This window comes from Peromyscus maniculatus, chromosome 14 (genome assembly GCF_049852395.1).
Source record: "Peromyscus maniculatus bairdii isolate BWxNUB_F1_BW_parent chromosome 14, HU_Pman_BW_mat_3.1, whole genome shotgun sequence".
NCBI lineage: Eukaryota > Metazoa > Chordata > Mammalia > Rodentia > Cricetidae > Peromyscus > Peromyscus maniculatus.
The window spans coordinates 18,967,501-18,986,676 of record NC_134865.1 but is presented as its reverse complement, the minus strand read 5'-3'; the positions used below and the strand labels follow the sequence as shown (position 1 = coordinate 18,986,676).

General features: G+C 46.0%; 2 protein-coding genes across 6 annotated transcripts in view; one reads left to right on the top strand and one right to left on the bottom strand.

The window, feature by feature from the left end:
- Strn3 (striatin 3) overlaps positions 1-1,902 on the bottom strand; it is a 97,251-nt gene extending 95,349 nt beyond the window's left edge. For 2 of the 4 annotated variants that reach the window (XM_076550698.1, XM_076550697.1), the window contains exon 1: positions 1,404-1,838. In XM_076550698.1, coding sequence (XP_076406813.1) covers positions 1,404-1,694 — 291 coding nt within the window. In that variant the 5' untranslated portion in view covers positions 1,695-1,838. Of the gene's footprint in view, positions 1-1,403 lie in introns of all 4 variants that reach the window. The other 2 variants (XM_076550700.1, XM_076550699.1) reach the window with 2 other exon arrangements.
- Ap4s1 (adaptor related protein complex 4 subunit sigma 1) overlaps positions 945-19,176 on the top strand; it is a 49,758-nt gene continuing 31,526 nt past the window's right edge. For both annotated transcript variants that reach the window (XR_013044301.1, XM_006975264.4), the window contains exon 1: positions 945-1,286. The gene's annotated coding sequence lies outside the window, so the exon portion shown is untranslated. The remainder of the gene's footprint in view (positions 1,287-19,176) is intronic.

Here is a 19,176-nt window from a genome sequence, read left to right as displayed (position 1 = left end):
TTTACTTTTTTGTTTGTTTGAGATAGACTCTATGTAGCTCTGGTTGTCCTGTAACTCTCTATGTAAGCCACAGTGGCCTGAACTCACCGAGATCCACCTGCTTTCCCTCCTGAGTGCTGGAACTAGAGACGTGTGCCACCATACACCCAGGTATTTTTAATTTTTGAATGAAATTCCTTATAATCAATGTGATAAAGTTTACTGGTTCAAAACCAAACTGAAGATTCATGTTTATTTGAGAACACCTTTTCTACATAATCAATCTTCCATTTCAACATTACTTCTTCCTAAATTCACCAAAGGTGTGTTGTATGTGTGTGTATAATAATGAACAATATTCCTTACATCCAAAATTCCTAAAAACAGGTGCAACGTTTAGATGCATACATTTTTTTTTTCTTCTAAGTTCAAGTTATACCCTGGAAAGGAATTTAAAACTAAATGCAACTATCCTACAACTCAAATAATCCTTTCAAGCGATGCAGCAATTCTGAAACTTCAAGGCTTGAACCCGACACTAGCATCTTCCAAGAGTTAGGATAACTCAAGTCTATCAGAGGTTCACATTACGTGGACGCTTAGCTTTGTTTGCGCTTGGTACCAAAACAAAAAGTACGTTTTACTTCAAATTAAGACCAATTCTTCCCGCAGACATTTCATACATACAGTACAGATAGACCGGTTTCTGCTTTGTATGAGAACAACGAGGATGTAGAAGGCAAAGTCTAGACAAGCCGACTCAAAAAGAGAAAATTGCAGTGAAAAGTGTTGATGAATCATTAAGCGCTAGAGGAAATGCGAGTCCAGTCCGGCGGCAGCCGGGGCATGGAAAAGTTGAGGGTGGGAAGGCAAACTTCGCCGGCGGCTCGCAAGCCATTGCAGGAGATCGTAGCCCGAAGCGGCGTGGCTGTCAAGGGGCAACCGCGCACCGCGGCGCGGGGGAGGGGGCAGGACGCCACCTCGGCAGGGGGTGCCGGGGTCAGGAGGCGAGCCACTCACCCCCGGCCCTCTCCGGGGGTTCCCAACCTCCAGAGGACAGACAAGCGCCGCCAACTCGGTGCCCAGCGGACCCACGCCAGCCTCTCGCCCGGAGGCGCTGCGCCCAAGCCCGGAGGCCCGGCGAGCGCCAGCGGAGGAGCCCCGCAGACGCCATGCTAAAAGCCAAAATGGCTGCCCCGAGGATGCCCGCAGCGCGCCGCCTGTGAGGAGGGAGCCGGCCGCTGCGGGAGCGGGGGAGGGGGCGCCGGGGACGCAGTCGCCGCTCGCCAAGCCGGAGCCTCCCCCAGGTAAGTTCCCCGCCGCCCCTCGGGGCGCCGGGCCCGCGCGGCCGCCCCACCCCCGGGCCCGCGCCCCGGCGGCCCGCAGCCCGCACTCGACCCCCCCCCCCCCCCCGGGCGAGGTACCTGCAGTTCGGCCCGCTCCACCTCCCAGTGCGCCCGCTCCATCTCGAACCGAGCCCACTCGTGCTGGATGTAGTGCAGGATCCCCGGGATAGTGTACTGTTGCGGCCGGGACAGCTCGGGGCCCGCCGGGGCCCCCGCCGCTTCGGCAGCCGCCGGACCGCCGCCGCCCGGCGCTCCGTTCGCGCCCGGCGGAAGGCTCAGGTTCCCCCCGGGTCCCTGCTGCGGCCGGGGAGGGGCCGCCATCCCCGGGCCGCCGCCGCCGCCGCCGCCGCCTCCGGCCAGCTCGTCCATTGTGTGTGGGGCCCCGGCCGGGGCGCAGAGCGAGAGACCCGACAGCGGCGGGCCGGGCCGGGCCGGTGGCCCCGCGCCGACGGCAGGGCGGGGGCCGCCCGGGAGAGGGCCGGGGAGGGGGGTCGCTGCCGTGTGCTTGCCGCGGATCAGAGCAGGGAGCTGCCGGCCGCCGCCATTACAGTCCCTCCTCCATCTGCCCGTCTCACTCACTCACTTTGGGGAAAGGGGGGCCGCGGCGGGAGGGAGGGAGGGAGGGAGAGAAGGGAGGGAGGGACGGGCGGACGGACGGGGGAGGACGGACGTAGGGGCCGCCGCTCGCGCGCACGGCACGCTGGGTAGCGAACGCCTCGGCGGCCGCACGCCGGATAACCAAATAGAGTCCGGCCTCACCCTACGCAGGCGCACTGGGGATGCGCCGCTCTCAGGGGGCGGGGACACGGGGAGGGCGGGGAAAAGCCTGGGTCCCGCCCCCCCACCCAGGCGCCCGCCCCCCTGCTTTCCCGGGTGGGAATCCCGGGCTGGAGCTGTGACTTTGAGGAGCGCGTGGGCCCCGGACTTCCTGGTAGCTGACTTTCGCGCAGACATTCTCAGGAGCCGTGTGGGCTGAGCTCAGCCACCCACCCACCCCCCCGCCCCGGCCTCGCCTTTGGAGCTGGGTTCGAGCCTGGCTTCGTACTGCCCTGGAATGCCTGACGTTGCTCTAGAATTCTTGGCGTGTTTTGCTCCATTCCGAAGGGCCCCGCCTCTTCCTCTGCCTGTCACTCACTCGCTTTGGTTTTGTAGCGCCAGTCCGTCTCCAGGATCTGGGGAACGTTTCACCTTTGGCAAATGGCCCAGATTCTTCCGACTTTCTCACTGGTCCCTGGGCCAAAGCCGCGACCTGCTTCTTTGGTCCCACTAATGTGCTCCCGGCTACCTGTTGTAACTTGTCTTCGGTCTTTATTATTCTGACATGGGTTGTGTTTGGAGTGATATCTTGATTGCTGAGAATGGTGGGTGGACTGGAAAAGATAACTTTCAAAAACACCCGAAGTTGGACTCTGATGTTTAGAAGTGAATGAACTCCGATTGCCATTAGTGGCAGAAATATTGATTGAAACAGAATAAAAATATTGTGAATACAACTTAAAATGAACTCAGTCAACAGCAACAATATCTTCATCGTGAAATGGTTTTAGAGTGAAATAATACACACATAAAAGGTCGGGTTTTTTTTAACCGCTGTAATGTGTGCATTTTTCTGTGCTTGGTTTCACAGAAATTATCCTCATAAATTTACAAGTTTTTCAAGTTAATAGAGCTAATAATCTGGCTCCTGGGCGTGACAGCCCATGTCTTTAATCCCAGCAGACAGCCTGAGCTCTGAGTTTGAGGCCAGCCTGGTCTACAGATCGAGTTCCAAACAGCCTGGACTATAGGACTACACAGAGAAACCCTGTCTCGAAAAGCACGCGCGGGGAGGGGAGGGGGGCTAATAACGGTTTAGTTGCACAATAAGACAAAAGGAATATTTAACAGCATAATGAAAAGAGGTATAGTATTTACAGCTATACAGGAAATTGAATATAAAATTGGTTGCATTTTAAACTTTATTTTCTCTATGAAAGCCTATAAAAATTTTCACTATGGAGCCCCTCAGGCTGTAATTTCAGAGACAAAGTAGTACGCTTTATTTTGTCATGTCTGCTGGATCGTTATAATTAATGAAGAACTGATTGGATCTGTTACACTTATTCTTACTGCCATATTTATGTATGAAATGAGGTCTTAGATAACAATACTGTTTCTTCATGTGATTAGAGTACTGTTTCTTCACTTACTAACAACCAGCATACAGCTAGTTCATTCAGTCCAGTTCCTTGAGGAAGGACACACAAAAAAAAGCTCAGAAATATCTTCCACACATCCTCAGGACCCTTTCACATACACAGTGCAAAGCTCTTTCAAGGGCCTGGAGCCCACTTTCATGAGGATTATATCAAAAGAGCAAAATACCTAACACTTCAGCACAAGGTAAGGCTACACACCCAGCCCCCTGCAAAAAGAGAAAGCTGTGGGGCTTGGGGATTTAGCTCAGTGGTAGAGCACTTGCCTAGCAAACACAAGGCCCTGGGTTCAGGGGGGGGGGGCTGTGTTGCTCAAGAAAGAAAGAAAACTGTGTTGCTCTTTTATTCTTTTATTGTCTGTCTTACTGGATGACGCTATCCAAACCTAAAGCTATAAAGGTACTATACTCTAGTGCCTTCATTTAACCCAGACATCCAGTCCTTCCTCAGAAACTTCTTTCCTGTCTCCTCCACATCATTCTGCTTGCTGCCTGACCAGCCGCCGCCGCTTTCTTCTTCTTCTTCTTCTTCTTCTTCTTCTTCTTCTTCTTCTTCTTCTTCTTCTTCTTCTTCTTCTTCTTCTTCTTCTTCTTCTTCTTCTTCTTCACCTTTTTAGAGCTTTATTGGGAGAGAGAGAGAGAGAGAGAGAGAGAGAGAGAGAGAGAGAGAGAGAGACAGCAGTCTTCTTCTAAGGCAGATTCATTGTCACCTCTGCCTAAATATTTTAGTCATCTCCAAATTTAGAACAGAGCCCAAAGTAAGCTTCATGGTGGCACTCGTCTGTCATCCGAGCATTTGGAAGGTGGAGGCAGAAGGATCAGGAATTTAAGATCATCATAGTGAGTTCCAGGCCCGCTTGGGATACATGGACCCATACTTCAGGTTGTACATCCCCCTCTCTGCCCTTAACAGAGTTTCCAGTCCTGTTGTAAGGAAATTACTTAATAACAACCATCCTGACTTCATACCTTTGCATAAGTATGTTCCAAAAGATCTTTTAAAACTTTGTTTCCAAGCTTACAAATTCCAGTTGATTGTACATACATTAACCACAGTTTTCTAAATGTCAGTGACAACAGTTTGTGACTTTGGAGTGACTTAGTGCAGGGTCGTAGTCTGCTCAAGGGCGGAGCCCAGGACCCTGCCTTTACCCCTCCACCTATACACACTGCTGGGACGGGGATTGGTCCTCAGTAGTGTTTGATGAGTAACTTAAATTTACACCCAAGATGAATATTTTCATACTCATATCACTTCAGTCTTTAATTTTTTTGTTTTGGGTTTTTTGAAACCGGGTCTCGTATAGCCCACAGGCTGGCCTTGAACTTGAGATACGTTGCTGAGGATAACTGAACTCCTGGTTCTCCTGTGTTTCAAGTGGTGGGATTAATATCATGTGTGCACTACCACAACCAGTCCTTTTTTATTTGAGGATAGCAGAGAGGTGATGTATATGAGAAGTATACAAGTCTTGGTGCTTGTATGGAATATCCGAGGACAACCTCTGGTGTTTGTTTTTGCTTTCTACCTTGTTTGAGATATCTTACCTTAATTTGAATTACGTGCATTATGGGGAGAGGTGTGTGCATGTGAGCACAGGTGCTCTTGGGTGCCCCCGGAGCTAGACTTCGATGTGGTTGTGAGCTGTCTAACATGGATGCTGAGAACCAAACTCGAGTCCTCTGCAGGAGCAAGTATGCAAACCACTGAGGCGCCTCTCCTTTGCTACTTTGTTTAAAAAACTAGCTGGCCATGCAGCTTCCAGATAGTCTCCTGCCTCTGTCTTCCAACTTGCGGTGGGAACACTGGGATTACAGACATTTGCTACTCCTTCCGGCTTTATGGGGGCACTGAGGATCCGAACTCAGTGCCACATGACTGTCCCACCAGTGCTCTACCACTGACCCATCTCCTCAACTACCCCCTCCCTCTGTCTGTCGTCTGTCTGTGTGTAGTGTCTTGCTGTATAGCCCTAGTCTAGAACTCAAAATCCTTCTGCCTCGGTTTTTCAAGTACTGAGAGTACAGTCTTACTTCACAACCAGTCTGGGCAAATGACTTGAACTGCCCAAGTATTAACAATACAAATGTTGGGATGCGGTTTGACGCCGTTACCACTGGGCTTCTTGGCCACTCACTACTCCTGAAAACACTGAAATGAGTTTCTAGACCTTCAGATAATGAGTTCTCCCGGGTTACAGTCCCACAATTCAACTTACCTAACTGGAATTCCCTCTCTGACCTATGGCTGAGTCATTTCCTCTATTTGTTCTGTCCTTTCACCAATTCTGTTCATCCCTGCTCCCTGCCCAGGTTCTCCTGGTTTCAGAATGAGCATCAGTAGGCTGAGGGTGAAATCAGGTTTCACTCTGTAGCCCAGGCTGGCCTTGATCCTTGTGATTCTCCTGTTCCAGCCACCGAGTGCCGAGATTGCAAACGGACACTAGCTTGCTCAGTTTATGATGATCTTCAACAAAGCCTAGTTCAGCCAGGTGTGGCAGAGGCAGAAGAATCGCTGTGAGTCTGAACCCTTAGCTACATGATGACTTCCAGGTTAGCCTAAAGTACACGGTGAGACCTTGTTTAAAAACAAAACAAAAAAACAAAAAGAATGCCTGTATGTTTAATCAGCTTAGTTTTTAGGGTACTACAGCAGGCTTTCTCAGACCACCAGCCCCCAAATCATGACATGAGACTTACTATTAGTTATGAACACTCAGCCTTAGCTTAGGCTTGTCCCACTAGCTTTTATAACTTAGATTAACCTATTTCTCTTCATCTATGTTTTGTATGTCCTACTCTGTGTCTGGCCAGCCCCAGGCGTCTCCCTCTCCCTCTCTTTCTCCCTCCATCTCTCCTCCTACTTCTCAAGCCTAGATTCCTCCTCCGACTTATTCTCTGCCCACCAGCCCTTTGTGTCCCTCTACTGCCTAGCTATTGGCTTTTCTGCTTCTTATGAGACCAATCAGGTGCCTTAGGCAGGCAAGGTAAAACAACAACACATCTTTACATAATTAAACAAAAGCAGCGTAAGCAAATGTAACACATCTTTACATAGTTAAAGTAATATTCACAACATAAACAAATGTACCATATCTTTACATAGTTAAAGTAATATTCCACAACAGGGTACTTTTTATTCTCTTTCCTACAGCTAACATTTGAACTCATATATTCTGGTTTTGCCAAGCTGGACTTGTCATATTTAATTTACATGTATTATGCAAGCCAAAGTATATCAGGGAATTCCAGCTTTTAAACAAGTTGGGAATAGATAATACTCAAATACCGTCTTTTTTGTTTGTTTGTTTGTTTGTTTTGTTTTGTTTAGTTTCATTTTGTTTTTTGAGACAGGGTTTCTCTGTGTAGCTTTGCGCCTTTCCTGGAACTCACTTGGTAGTCCAGGCTGGCCTCGAACTCACAGAGATCTGCCTGGCTCTGCCTCCCGAGTGCTGGGATTAAAGGCGTGCGCCACCACCGCCCGGCTCAAATACCTTCTTATCAGTCATTCCATATGAGACATATGGGGAGTTTTTCCTCTCCTTTTGAAACTAAGTAGTCTTGTGATTGTCTAAGCACTTCGTGTCTGAGCACCTGTCATCTTCCCACTGAAGAAGTCCAACAGGTTCATAGGTACTGTTTTAGTCATTGTTTCCTCCCCATAAAGGATATGACCAGCATTCTTATTTTCATGACTGGGAGGACAAGCCACAACACAGTCCTTGGGGACTTTAGCAAGCTCCATTGTATAATAGGAAGTGGTCCCCACCCTTTCATATCAGTGAGTGTGTGTGCATTTGGAAACAAAGAAATAAAGTCTCCCTTCACTATTTGCCTGCTCTCTGTGACTGGGCTCAGTATTAGTCTCTGGTTCCTGAATCCTTAGCATGTTTGAAATTATAGTTAGGTAGTTTCAGGGGATTCAGTTACTCTGGGAAATAGCAAGGTGTTTATGTTTATTTTATTATTATTTTTATTTATTTTTTAATTAATGCCAAATGTTGTTTATTGAAGGAGGGAAGAGGTCTTAAATACAGGCTTACACCACAATGGGAGAACCCCAGAGGGCAGAAGTTCGCTACCGATGTTTTACAATCTTGCATCTAAGTTGTTAATGCCCATTATGCAGGATACACAGATAAGGAACTTCCCTTAAGCATTCAGGAGGGTGGAACCTGGCATGGAATTAGCATAGGGAGGAAATCAAGGTTAAGGTCAGCAAGCAAGACAACAGTTATCTAAAACGAAGGGCCAGGACCCTACAGGGTGTTTACGTTTATAAAGAGGGCAAACATATCATAGCCTACCAAAGGTTTGATAAGAACTGACGTGAGCAGGGTATGATGGTACATGCCTTTAATCCCAGCACTGGAGAGGTAGAGGTAGGCAGATCTTTGAGTTTTTTTAGGCCAGCCTGGTCTACAAAGTGAGTTCTAGGACAGCCAGGGCTACACAGAGAAACCCTGTCTGGGGGGGGTGGGAGGGACCTGACGAGTTCGAGTTCAAACCAAAGGAGCAGACCACACATGGTGCCCACACAACAGAAAAGGAGGAGGCAGCTCTAGCCCGCACCGAGGCCTCGCCTGCCAAATGAGGTCAGGTATTGACTTATCGTTACAGAAGATGCTTGAGGCTATGAAAACTACAGTATATATGGAGGGTACTTGAATCCTGAAAATAAAATATTGTGTGTAAAAGGAAAAGGATCTTTACAGATTATAGAAAATGGGCACCAAACCTTTAAGAAACCCCGGGTACTATATAAGATTTTAGTCCAGATTCCTTCTTCAGTTGTCTCCTGGGTAATATGAGTCAGAAAAAAGTAGGCTGCGCTAATATTGTGTAATAGCTGTAATAGCTAACTTACAGAGATGTCAAAATTGAAGAGGGGGGGAGGGAGAGGGAGAGGGAGGGAGGGAGAGAGAGAGAGAGAGAGAGAGAGAGAGAGAGAGAGAGAGAGAGAGAAATTTTGCCTGGAGCCCCCTCCTGTACATTGGCTCAGAATGTGCAACCAGGTCTCTAAACATGAGAGCAGAATGATTGGAAAATATGACCAATGGGAAACTGGCCAGGCTTTCCAAGGTGCTAATTTGACAAGCTTAAGAATGTGGCTTGTCTCCCAGCGGAGCGTTAGGGGGTGTTCCAAAGGATGGTGCCAGGCAAAGGAGACCTGCGCTGAGCAGTCTGGGCAGGACACTGTTCTTCTTTGAAGACTGACTAGTCCTGTTTGGTTTGGTCTTTTCCTGTTCTTCTTTTTTTCTTTTCTCTTTTCTGGTATTGACGATCAAATCCAGAACCTCACCATAGACAGTGCACACCACTGAGCCATACCTTCAGCCCCTTAAAAATATTTTTAAATTGCTAAAAATTTCACAAAAGTATATTGTTTATGATAGCACATTTTAATAAACTTGAATTGTGTCTTTCTATTAATAGCCAACCTTAAGTATGCCACAGTTGTCCCACGGAAAAAGATGTACTAGAAATTGACCCCAGAGCTGTTTACATGCGAGGCTAGCACCGTTCCTCCTCATAGCCCTTTTCTTTTACATTCATTCATTTGTGTGTTGGGGGAGTACACACACGCACACACACACACACAAACATACACCAGGGCACACACGTGGAGGTCAGAGAACAGCTTACAGGAGTCAGTTCTTCTGTCATATGGGTGTCGGGGTCAAACACAGGTCATCAAGCTCCTCGATCTCCCCCTCTGGGACAGCATGCTGGCCCTACTTTTTATTTTGACACAGTGTCTGGCTAAGGTGCCCAGGCTGGCTTCAGACTCTGTGTGGCCAGGACAGGGCTTGAATTGGTGATTCTCTTGCTTCAGCCTCCCCAGTAGCTGGGATTGCAAAATTCCTTAGAGACATTTAAAACAATTCTTATTGAACTCTGTTTCTCTTAGTTGAGGGTAGCAATAAGAATATTTTGTTCTTGCAATACTGAGGATTGAATTCATGTTTCTGAGCAAGGTAGACAAGCATTGTGCCATTGAACTAGACCCTCAGCCATTTCCCAATGAGACTTAACCTCCCTGCCTGGGGGAGGGATGCTTTCCCATCCCTCTGTGGGTCTGAACGCTGTCACAGCACACATTCACTCAGGACTTAAATCGCTCAGGGCTTCCTCCTCTCTCTGCAGTAGCAGCTTTAGCTTTGGTGTCCTAAATAGTCTCATTACATAATTACAGAGTCACTTCTTGAACTTTTCTTCTTTACTTTTTTTTTTTTTTTTTCGAGACAGAGTTTCTCTGTAGTTTTGAAGCCTGTCCTGGAACTCACGCTGTAGACCAGGCTGGCCTCGAACTCACAGAGATCCATCTGGCTCTGCCTCCCAAGTGCTAGGATTAAAGGCATGTGCCACCACTGCTGGGCTCTTCTTGGACATTTTTAGGTTCCTTTTTTTTTTTTTTAATGTGGCTAGAAAGACCCTATTTTTTTTTTTTTTTTTTTTTTTTTTTTGTGGAGCTGAGGATCGAACCCAGGGCCTTGTGCATGCTAGGCAAGCACTCTGCCACTGAGCTAAATCCCCAACCCCGAGAGACCCTATCTTTTTTTTTTCAGTTTGCAAGTTTTTATTGAATTTTTTTTTTTTAATGCCAAATGCTGTTTATTGAAGGAGGAAGGAGGTCTTAAATGCAGGCTTACAGCACAATGGGAGAACCCCAGAGGGCAGAAGTTCACTACCAATGTTTTACAATCTTGCATCTAAGCTGTTAATGCCCATTATGCAGGATACACAGACAAGGAACTTCCCTTAAGCATTCAGGAGGTGGAACCCGGTAGAGAATTAGCATAGGGAGGATAATCAAGGACAGCAAGCAAGGCAACAGTTACCCAAAATGGGGGCCAGGGCCCTACAGGTCCCCCTTTTACTAAAAAATGAGCTTCTGACTTAGGTTGCATGGGACGTCAGCAGGTCACCTTACCCATCATGGAGATTCCTGCCCAGGCCACAGAGGTGCTCTGCCTTAGGTTGGTGAGTGCCCCCTAGGCATTACCCGTCTCTGAATACTCCTCATACAGGCTCAATCATGTGTGAGCTGCAGAGTTAACTGCTACCAAAGATCTCAAAGTGGCACTGGGCTTGCAATCTGTGTGTTCGACACAGAAAAGACCAATAGAGGTCCTATCCCACACATAGCCAGTAGGGAACTGAGCCATTCCCTTCCTTAACGAGCCTTACTGCAAACTGGAGTCCTTATAAGATGGTATCCCAAAAGCAAATGGAACTTGAGTTTATAAATTTATAATTTTCAAAGCCAATCGAAATGTATATAACTACTGAATTAAATTTATTATGCCCAATAGAATGAAAGATTAACTAACTGTGGTAGCTACTTTTGCTGCCAGGGTCTCCACTGTGCTAGCTGTAGTAAGCAATTATGAAATGGTAATCCCAGAAACAATAGCAGCGGTGGCTGCCACTGCTATAACAGCAAAACAGCAGCAGCAATGTCAAATTCTCTTCTGGAGCATGTGGTCATCCACTGGCATGGATACAACTCCATGAACACGAACTGCCAAAGCCCATTTTTCTTGATCCCAGCACAACTTAGGCTGGCAGCTCTGCAAAAAAACAACTAAGAACCACAAAGAAAAAACAGGCAGCTCACAAGGAGCAGAACTAATGGTCTTTTAATGGCTTCATTCAGGCTCATAAATTTTAAGGTATCTTCAAAGGGGAGGGGCTAAATGAATTTCAGGAGGCCAATAAATGTTGCACAGAGCTACTGAAAAGTAGGTACTACACCAGCTTGAAGAGGATTGTGAAAATGAAAAGGCTTAGCTGGAATGCTACTGTTAACAAATGGAGGTCAGTGACCTTCAGGGTTACCCTTAATCTCCAAGGTGTCTGGGTGACACTTTCTCAAACATACTTGAAAAAGCAGTTACCATACATTGCCTTCTGGAGAATCCAATCTCATGGCTACAGTTCCTAGGCTTACGTTAATGTTTGACAAGTTGGCCATATTGGGCTCTCAATCCCCATTGGCATCAGAAGGGGAGAGTTTTTCATTAAGGCCCAATAGGGAGAGACCCTATCTTAAAAAATCAAAATAAGTAAGTAAATAAATAATTTTAAAAAAATGGCTTCGAGTGGTGGATGGCACACTCCTTTAATCCCAGCACTGGGAAGGCTGAGGCAGGTGGATCTTTGTTGAGTTTAAGGCCAGACTAATTACATAGTGATCTTTTTCTTTTTATTATTTTTATGGTTCCAGGGACAGAACATAGAGTCTTGCACTTATTGGGTAAGTGTGCAACAGCTGAGCTACATTCCCATTTCCAGTAGTTTTATACTAGTGAATGGAGTGTGAAAAATGTGCATCTGTGATCTGATTATGGCCGTCACTAAATGGCTAAGTCATTTGTTCTTTTTTCAAGGAGGGAGAGATGGTAAGGAACAAGGGTCTCATGTAGCTCAACCTCGCCTCTAACTTGCCATTTAGCAGAGACTGGCCTAGAATTCCTGACCCTCTTGCTTCTGTCTCCTGAGTGCTGAGAATATGGATATGTACAATCATTCTAACCAAATGATTACTCTTTAGACTTAGATCATTGATTCTCAACCTGTGGGTCATGACCCCTTGGGTCGCTTTCCAGGTATCCTGTATATCAGATATTTGCATCACAATTCATAACAGTAGCAAAATTTATGAAGAGTAGAAATGAAATAATTTTATGATGGGGGTCACTGCAACATGAGGAACTGTTTATTAAAGGGTCACAACATTAGGAAGGTTGAGAGTCACGGCCTTATAAAAAGCCAGAGGTAAATGAGTCCTGGAGGAAATACAGTGACTGAAGCTAGACCAATAGAAACTGGACCCTTCCTCTGTCATATAACTTTGGCAAACATATTTCCATATTTGTAAAAGGGAGATAAGGAGTCTGGAGCTCACAGGGCAGTTAGAAGGACTGGCAGACAGTGGGCCAAGTGTTCAAAACAGCACCTGGTACCTGTAAGCCCTGCACAAGCATGGCCTGTTTCGTTTCCTGAGTTAGCTGTCTATTTATGGTGTGATGTATTTGTGTCCATGTGTATTTCATATTTTGTGTTGTAGTGTGTTTTAGTTACATTTCCTGTCACTGAAATTCTTTTGGCCCATGATTGGAGGATCCATCATGGCAGGAAAGGCCTGGTGGCAGAAGCTTAAGGCTGCTGGTCACACTGCATCTGTAATCTGGAAGCACAGAGCAATGGATACTGCTGCCGCCGCTGCCGCCTTCCCCTTTGTAGTCTGCCCAGGCCCCCAACCCAGGAACTGGTACTGCCCAGTTAACCTAATAAAGATCATCTGCCGTACACCTCTTTCTCTGATGATTCTAGCGCCTATTAAGTTGACAATATTAACCACCAGGTAAATCAATTACAGTTTTGGCCATTGAGAGATCTTCCAGATTGTCTGATCAGTCTGCCTGTAACTTCTTATAATAGCTCTATTTCACATACTGTAAAAGTGAATGGCTTTTCCTGGGCTCACATAATTGTGCAACTATTAGCACAAATTCCTGCCTTTGAGAAATCACCTTCTAACTCCCTCTGGTGGTTTGAATGAGAATGGCTCCCATAGGCTCATAGATTTGAATGCCTGCGGTTCACTTAGTGGAACTATTTGAGAAGGATTAGGAGGTGTGGTCTTGTTGGGGGTAGTGTTTCAAAAGCCCACCCCAGGCCCAGTATCTTTCTCTCTGCTTTCCTGCCTGCCTGCCTGCCTGCAGATCAGGATGTAAAATAAACTCTTAACCCTATGCCTGCCAGCTTCCTGCCATGATGATCATGGAATAACCTCTGAAACTAAGAAAGCACCCAGTTAAATGCTTTTATAAGAGTTGCCTTCGTCACAGGGTCTCATCACAGCAATACTACACTAACTAAAACACTCCCTAACACCTGAAAAGCCCAAGTCTTCCGACTCTTTAGATGTGACTGCTCTGGATGTTTCATGTGAGTAGAGTTTGATAATATGCCGTGCTTTGTTACTAACTTCCTTCACCTAGTGTTTTCAAGATTTATCTGTCTGCTCTATTTTTAATCTATATTTAGATATCTCTTTCACATAACTGTAATCCATGTGAATATAGAATATGATATTCTGTTTTTATATTTTCATTATTTTATACAGTTCCCATTCTTGTCTATAGCCTGTATGTATCTATTTGTTTTTTTCTGTTTTCATTTTATTCATTCATTTTGAAACAGGATCTCATTCCATAGCCCTAGCTTGCCTATAATTCATTATATAACCCAAGTTGATCTGGGATTCACAATAATCCTCCTGCCTCTGTCTCCCTAGTGCTAGGATTAAAAGAATGACCCACCATACCTGTGTTGACTATTGGATTTAAATGGTCAAAGGCATCAAGGTTGTGTTCACTTAACAAGAAGCCTTCTCCCTCATCTCACTCTTACAGAATAGACATTTCAGGTGCATTGTTAATTATGTCTTAGATAAGTTCTTAAGACTGGAACAGCTGAGTTCAAAGGCAGAGAATCACTGTCATATTTTTGTTGTTTTTACAATCTATCAGGTCACACTTAGAAAAGTATAACAAGTTAAAAGACTAATGAAGTTTTGAAAGTACAGACCTGTACCTGTTTCTTTTCGTCTTATCAGTCTTTTCTCATTTAATCCACATGAAGGGAGGAACTTAATGTCAGCATAGGTGGATGCCATGGTGCAGCAGGAGGCACAGGGCTGAAGCAGGGGGACCTTGAGTTCAGGGCCATCATCAGCTAAATAGCGAGGCCTTAAAAAGAGGCAGCGTGCTAACTCTGTTACAAGAATTTCACCATTTGTTTCATTCGATCTTTGCCTTCACTCGGTAAGATAGCTGTTTTTCCATTTGATAATGCAAGTGCCAGAGGCTCCCCAGGTTATAGCCAGATGTCATATTACTCTAGCTGGAGTTAGGAGGAGGAGTGAGAGCCCAGATACTGGAACAAAAGAAGGGGACCAAACCCCAGGACCTCCTGAGCTCCCTGGTAAATGAGAGGTCCTTTGGGTGAATCCCAGCACACGTACACTCATTCTCCCCTTCCCTTTCTTATTTGTTTTGTTGAGACAAGGTCTCACAGACTGACCTGAAATTGCTATGTAGCCCAGGCTGGCCCCTTGGACTTCAGCTGTCCACATGTGAGGTCACACACACCATGCCTGGCCCAGTGTCTGCTGGTGCTGCCCACTGTCCACCATGCCTGGCACAGTGTCTGCTGGTGCTGCCCACTGCCCACTGTCCACCGTGCCTGGCCCAGTGTCTCCCTCCCTCTTCTCTCCCCCACCCCCAATTTTTTTCCTTCCTCTTTTCTCCTTTGTTATTTTTCTTTCTTTTTTTTTTTTTTTACAGAGCTGAGGACCGAACCCAGGGCCTCGCGCTTGCTAGGCAAGCGCTCTACCACTGAGCTAAATCCCCAACCCCTGTTATTTTTCTTATGAAACAGGGTCTGGCTGTATAGCTTTGGCTAGGCTACAAACCAGACTGTAGACCAGACTGCAGACCAGACTGCCCTTGAACTCAGATCCACCCCCAACTGCAGGCATGTGCCACCACTATGCTTGGCTCTTCTTCTTCTTCTTCTTCTTCTTCTTCTTCTTCTTCTTCTTCTTCTTCTTCTTCTTCTTCTTCTTCTTCTTCTTCTTTCCTTCTTCTTCTTCTTCTTCTTCTTCTTCTTCTTCTTCTTCTTCTTCTTCTTCTTTCCTTCTTCTTCTTCTTCTTCTTCTTCTTCTCCTCCTCCTCCTCCTCCTCCTCCTCCTCCTCCTCCTCCTTTTTTTTAGACAAGGTCTCATCTACATCAGGTTAGTCTGGAACTCATGTCAGTCCTCCTGCCTCAGCCTCCCGAGTCCTGAGATTCTAGGATTGAGATACCATACCATACCTGGCTTCAACTACATTTTTTTTTTCCAAAACAAAATACCATTTGAAAAATCAGAATGCAGGCCAATGAGCTGGATAAAGATTCAGTGGGCAGAGGCACTTGCCACCAAGCCTGATAATCTTAGTTGGATCTCAGACCCCACATGTTAGAAAAGAACCAACTTCTGGTTGCCCTCTAACTTACCCATGCATACCATGGCAGGTGTGGACATGCCCACAGCAATCAAAGTATAATACACACAGTGCGAGGAAATATTGTTTGGTGATCCTCTGTTTCATATATACATATGACCTTATACTAGATCACATGTAAGAAATTTCTCAAAGTCATCATGATAAAAACATTTTAGCTTAAATCCCAGCACTCCGGAGGCAGAGACAGAGAACTCTGAGTTTGAGGCCAGCCTGGTCTACAGAGTGAGTTCCAGGACAGCCAGGGCTACACAGAGAAATTCTGTCTCGAAAAACCAAAAAAAATAAAAATAAAAAGTAAAAAGGGATGTAGCTCAGTGGTAGAGCACTTGCTTAGCACGTGCATGGTCCTGAGTTCATTCCTCAGTACTGCCATAAAGTAAGAAGACAGCCAGGCTCCATGCCTGTAATTCAGCTATTTGAGAGGTAAAGGCAGGAAGACCGGGGTCATCCTCAGATACGTAGCGTTCCAGTCCTGTCTAAGGTACCATGTTGCAAACAAAATGTCTAAATCCCAGCTCTGCTGACAGAACTCATAACCACATACTGATTGCCTAGGTCGCAGACAGTGTGGCTCATGTCTTATGGGCAACTGGGATGATTGGGGAGAGGCAATATGATGTCCTGCATGCGTTAGTCAACACTTCAGGCCTTGCTACACACCATCTGCCTAGCACACTAACATGTACGTCACAGAGGCCAACTCCTTTAATTCTCCCAACAGCCTGGGCTGGAAGCACACCTGGTAGTCCCAGGAGACTTAACCAAATAGATGAACTATCTCGCCGCGACCACACAGTTGGCCGGCAGTAACCGTGGAGCCACACAGCCCAGCCCTCACTCGTGTGCTCAGCTGTCACTCTGTACTTACTTGTGTACTAAACTAGGATCCGTTTTCTAGGTTGGAGAAAAAAATGTTTGACAGAGTCTCGTGAATCCCTCAGTGGCTTTGAACTTGCTATGTAGCCGATCCTCCTGTCTCCACCTCCCCAGTGCTAGGACCATAGGCTTGTGCCTGTTTTATGTGGTCATAAAACATACATACCAGGGCTTCAGGCATGTTATACAAGCTCTTTACCAAACGGGCTATATCTCAAACCCAGAATTTCCCTATATCAAATATTACTGATGCATTCATTTACTTACTTATTCTGTATGCATGTGCATGCGTTCTACATGTGGGGTGCTTACGTGGGTGGAAGATCAGAGGACAAACTATGGGGTTTGTTCTGTCCTTCCGCTGTGTGTGACCTAGGGATCAAACTCGGATTGTCAAGCTTGGCTGCAGACCCCTTACCCAGGGAACCATCTAGATAGAAAGCCTGGAACTTGCTTTTTAAATGGTGGTGGTAGAGTCTTCAAATAACTTTTAGGCAGCATAGGAAGAAATACTTTGGTCAAGGGATTTGTGTTTGTGTATTACAAGAGGGATTGTTTGAGGTACAGGAAAAGCCAGAAAGGATGTTGGCCACCATCAGAAGTCACTCGCATTCCCAGAAACTACCGCCTCTTCTTCATCATCAATGACTTGTTCAGTTTTTCCAGATGGTTCCATGGTACTAGAAAAGAGAGCACTGGGATGAGGGTGTAAGCTGGAGGTAGAGCTTTTCCTGCCACACACAAGACCCTGGGTTTGATCCCTAGTACTGCAAATAAGAATTGTAAGCCGGGCGGTGGTGGTGCACGCCTCTAATTCCAGCACTCGGGAGGCAGAGGCAGGCGGATCTCTGAGTTCGAGGCCAGCCTGGTCTACAGAGTGAGTTCCAGAACAACCAAGACAGCACAGAGAAACCCCGTCCTGAAAAAAAATATTAATAAGAATAATAAAATATTCCCCAATCATTCCCAAAGCTACTGAATGTTCTGAAAGTTGTCTTCTCACTTCCACATGCACTATGGCTCACCCACCTTCATCCATACACTAACAATAATGGATGGATGATGGATGGATAGATAGATGAACAGTGGATAGATTGATGGATGGATGGATGGATGGATGGATGGATGGATGGATATAGATACTAAGAAGGAAAGCAATTCAGGAGGATACCTATTGTCATCTTCTGGCCTTCAGATGTACACACACAGCCCACACAAACTCCTTTCCATTTTCTCTTCCTCTTAAGATCCTCTGTGTTAGGACACCCTGGCACCTTGGGTGGTGTTTTCCCTGGTGGAGTTTCATTCTCTGTTCTTCCTGTTTATACAGGCTTTTGTGTGTGTGACCTCCTACTTCATCGTCGTGTCAGGACATCCTCCACAGTCCTGTGTATTGTTGAGCACAGTTCAAGAACACAGGAACTTCATCCCTGTTACCCACCATGCCCATCATTTGTCTAAGCATGTATTCTTTATTGTCTTCCTTCAGTCTCTTTCGTACTTGATCTCCTGATGACTAAGCAGGGGCAGGTGCCTGCTGCATGCAGGTTCACTTCTCAGACATGACTAAGCAGGGGCAGGTGCCTGCTGCATGCAGGTTCAGTTCTCAGACATGACTAACCAGGGGCAGGTGCCTACTGCATGCAGGTTCACTTCTCAGACATGACTAAGCAGGGGCAGGTGCCTGCTGCATGCAGGTTCACTTCTCAGACATGTTCTTGTCTCGAGTCTCCACTGAGTGTCTTGTTTATCCTGGCATTGTACATTCTGAAGCAGTGACAGTCGAGCACTTTGTTTCCCTGAGCACGCGCTCTTACGGAGTCCGGGGACTGTAGATGAGCATGCAGGTGCTGGAGACTGTTCTTTGGAAAACCTGTATCCTGAGAAGTATCGATCAAATGTCCTTGTCTGCCATCCTTACTCTTCAGGTCAGTAAGAGAAAATGCTGGCCTTGGAAGGTGGAAAGCAATATGATCTGTTGATGTAACATCTCAGCAGGATCATTTTCCATCTCATTTTCCAACTTAATGCAACCAGGACATTTAAAGGCAAAATTTTAACCATGGGTATCCAGTTAAAATAGTTTTTTTTTTCCTTTTGCCTAGCCATTGAAATACAAGTATATGTTTATAATTTATTTAATTTTATTTTGTTTGTGTGTGTACATGTATGCACATACATATGCCATGTCTTTTTTTTTTTTTTTTAAGGCATGGTTTCTCTGTGTAGCCCTGGCTGTCCTGAAACTCACTCTGTAACCCAGGCTGGTCTCGGAACTCTGAGGTCTGCCTCCTGAGTGCTGGGATTAAAGGTGTGCGCCACTACTCCTGCCAAATAAAGAAATATTTAAAAAATAATAAAGAGCCAGGCGGTGGTGGCACACGCCTTTAATTCCAGCACTCGGGAGGCAGAGTCAGGTAGATCTCTGTGAGTTCGAGGCCAGCCTGGTCTCCAAAGCGAGTTCCAGGAAAGGTACAAAGCTACACAGAGAAACCTTGTCTCGAAGAAAAAAAAAAAAAAAAGAAAAGAAAAAAACAAAGAATACTTTTACTGAGAAATAACCAGACTTAGAAAGACTAATATTGCAATTTTTCCTCATGTGCAGAATCTTGGTGTGTGTGTGTGTGTGTGTGTGTGTGTGTGTGTGTGTGTGTGTGTGTGTGTGTTGTGCACCCATGTGTGACACAAAGGTAGAGAGAGG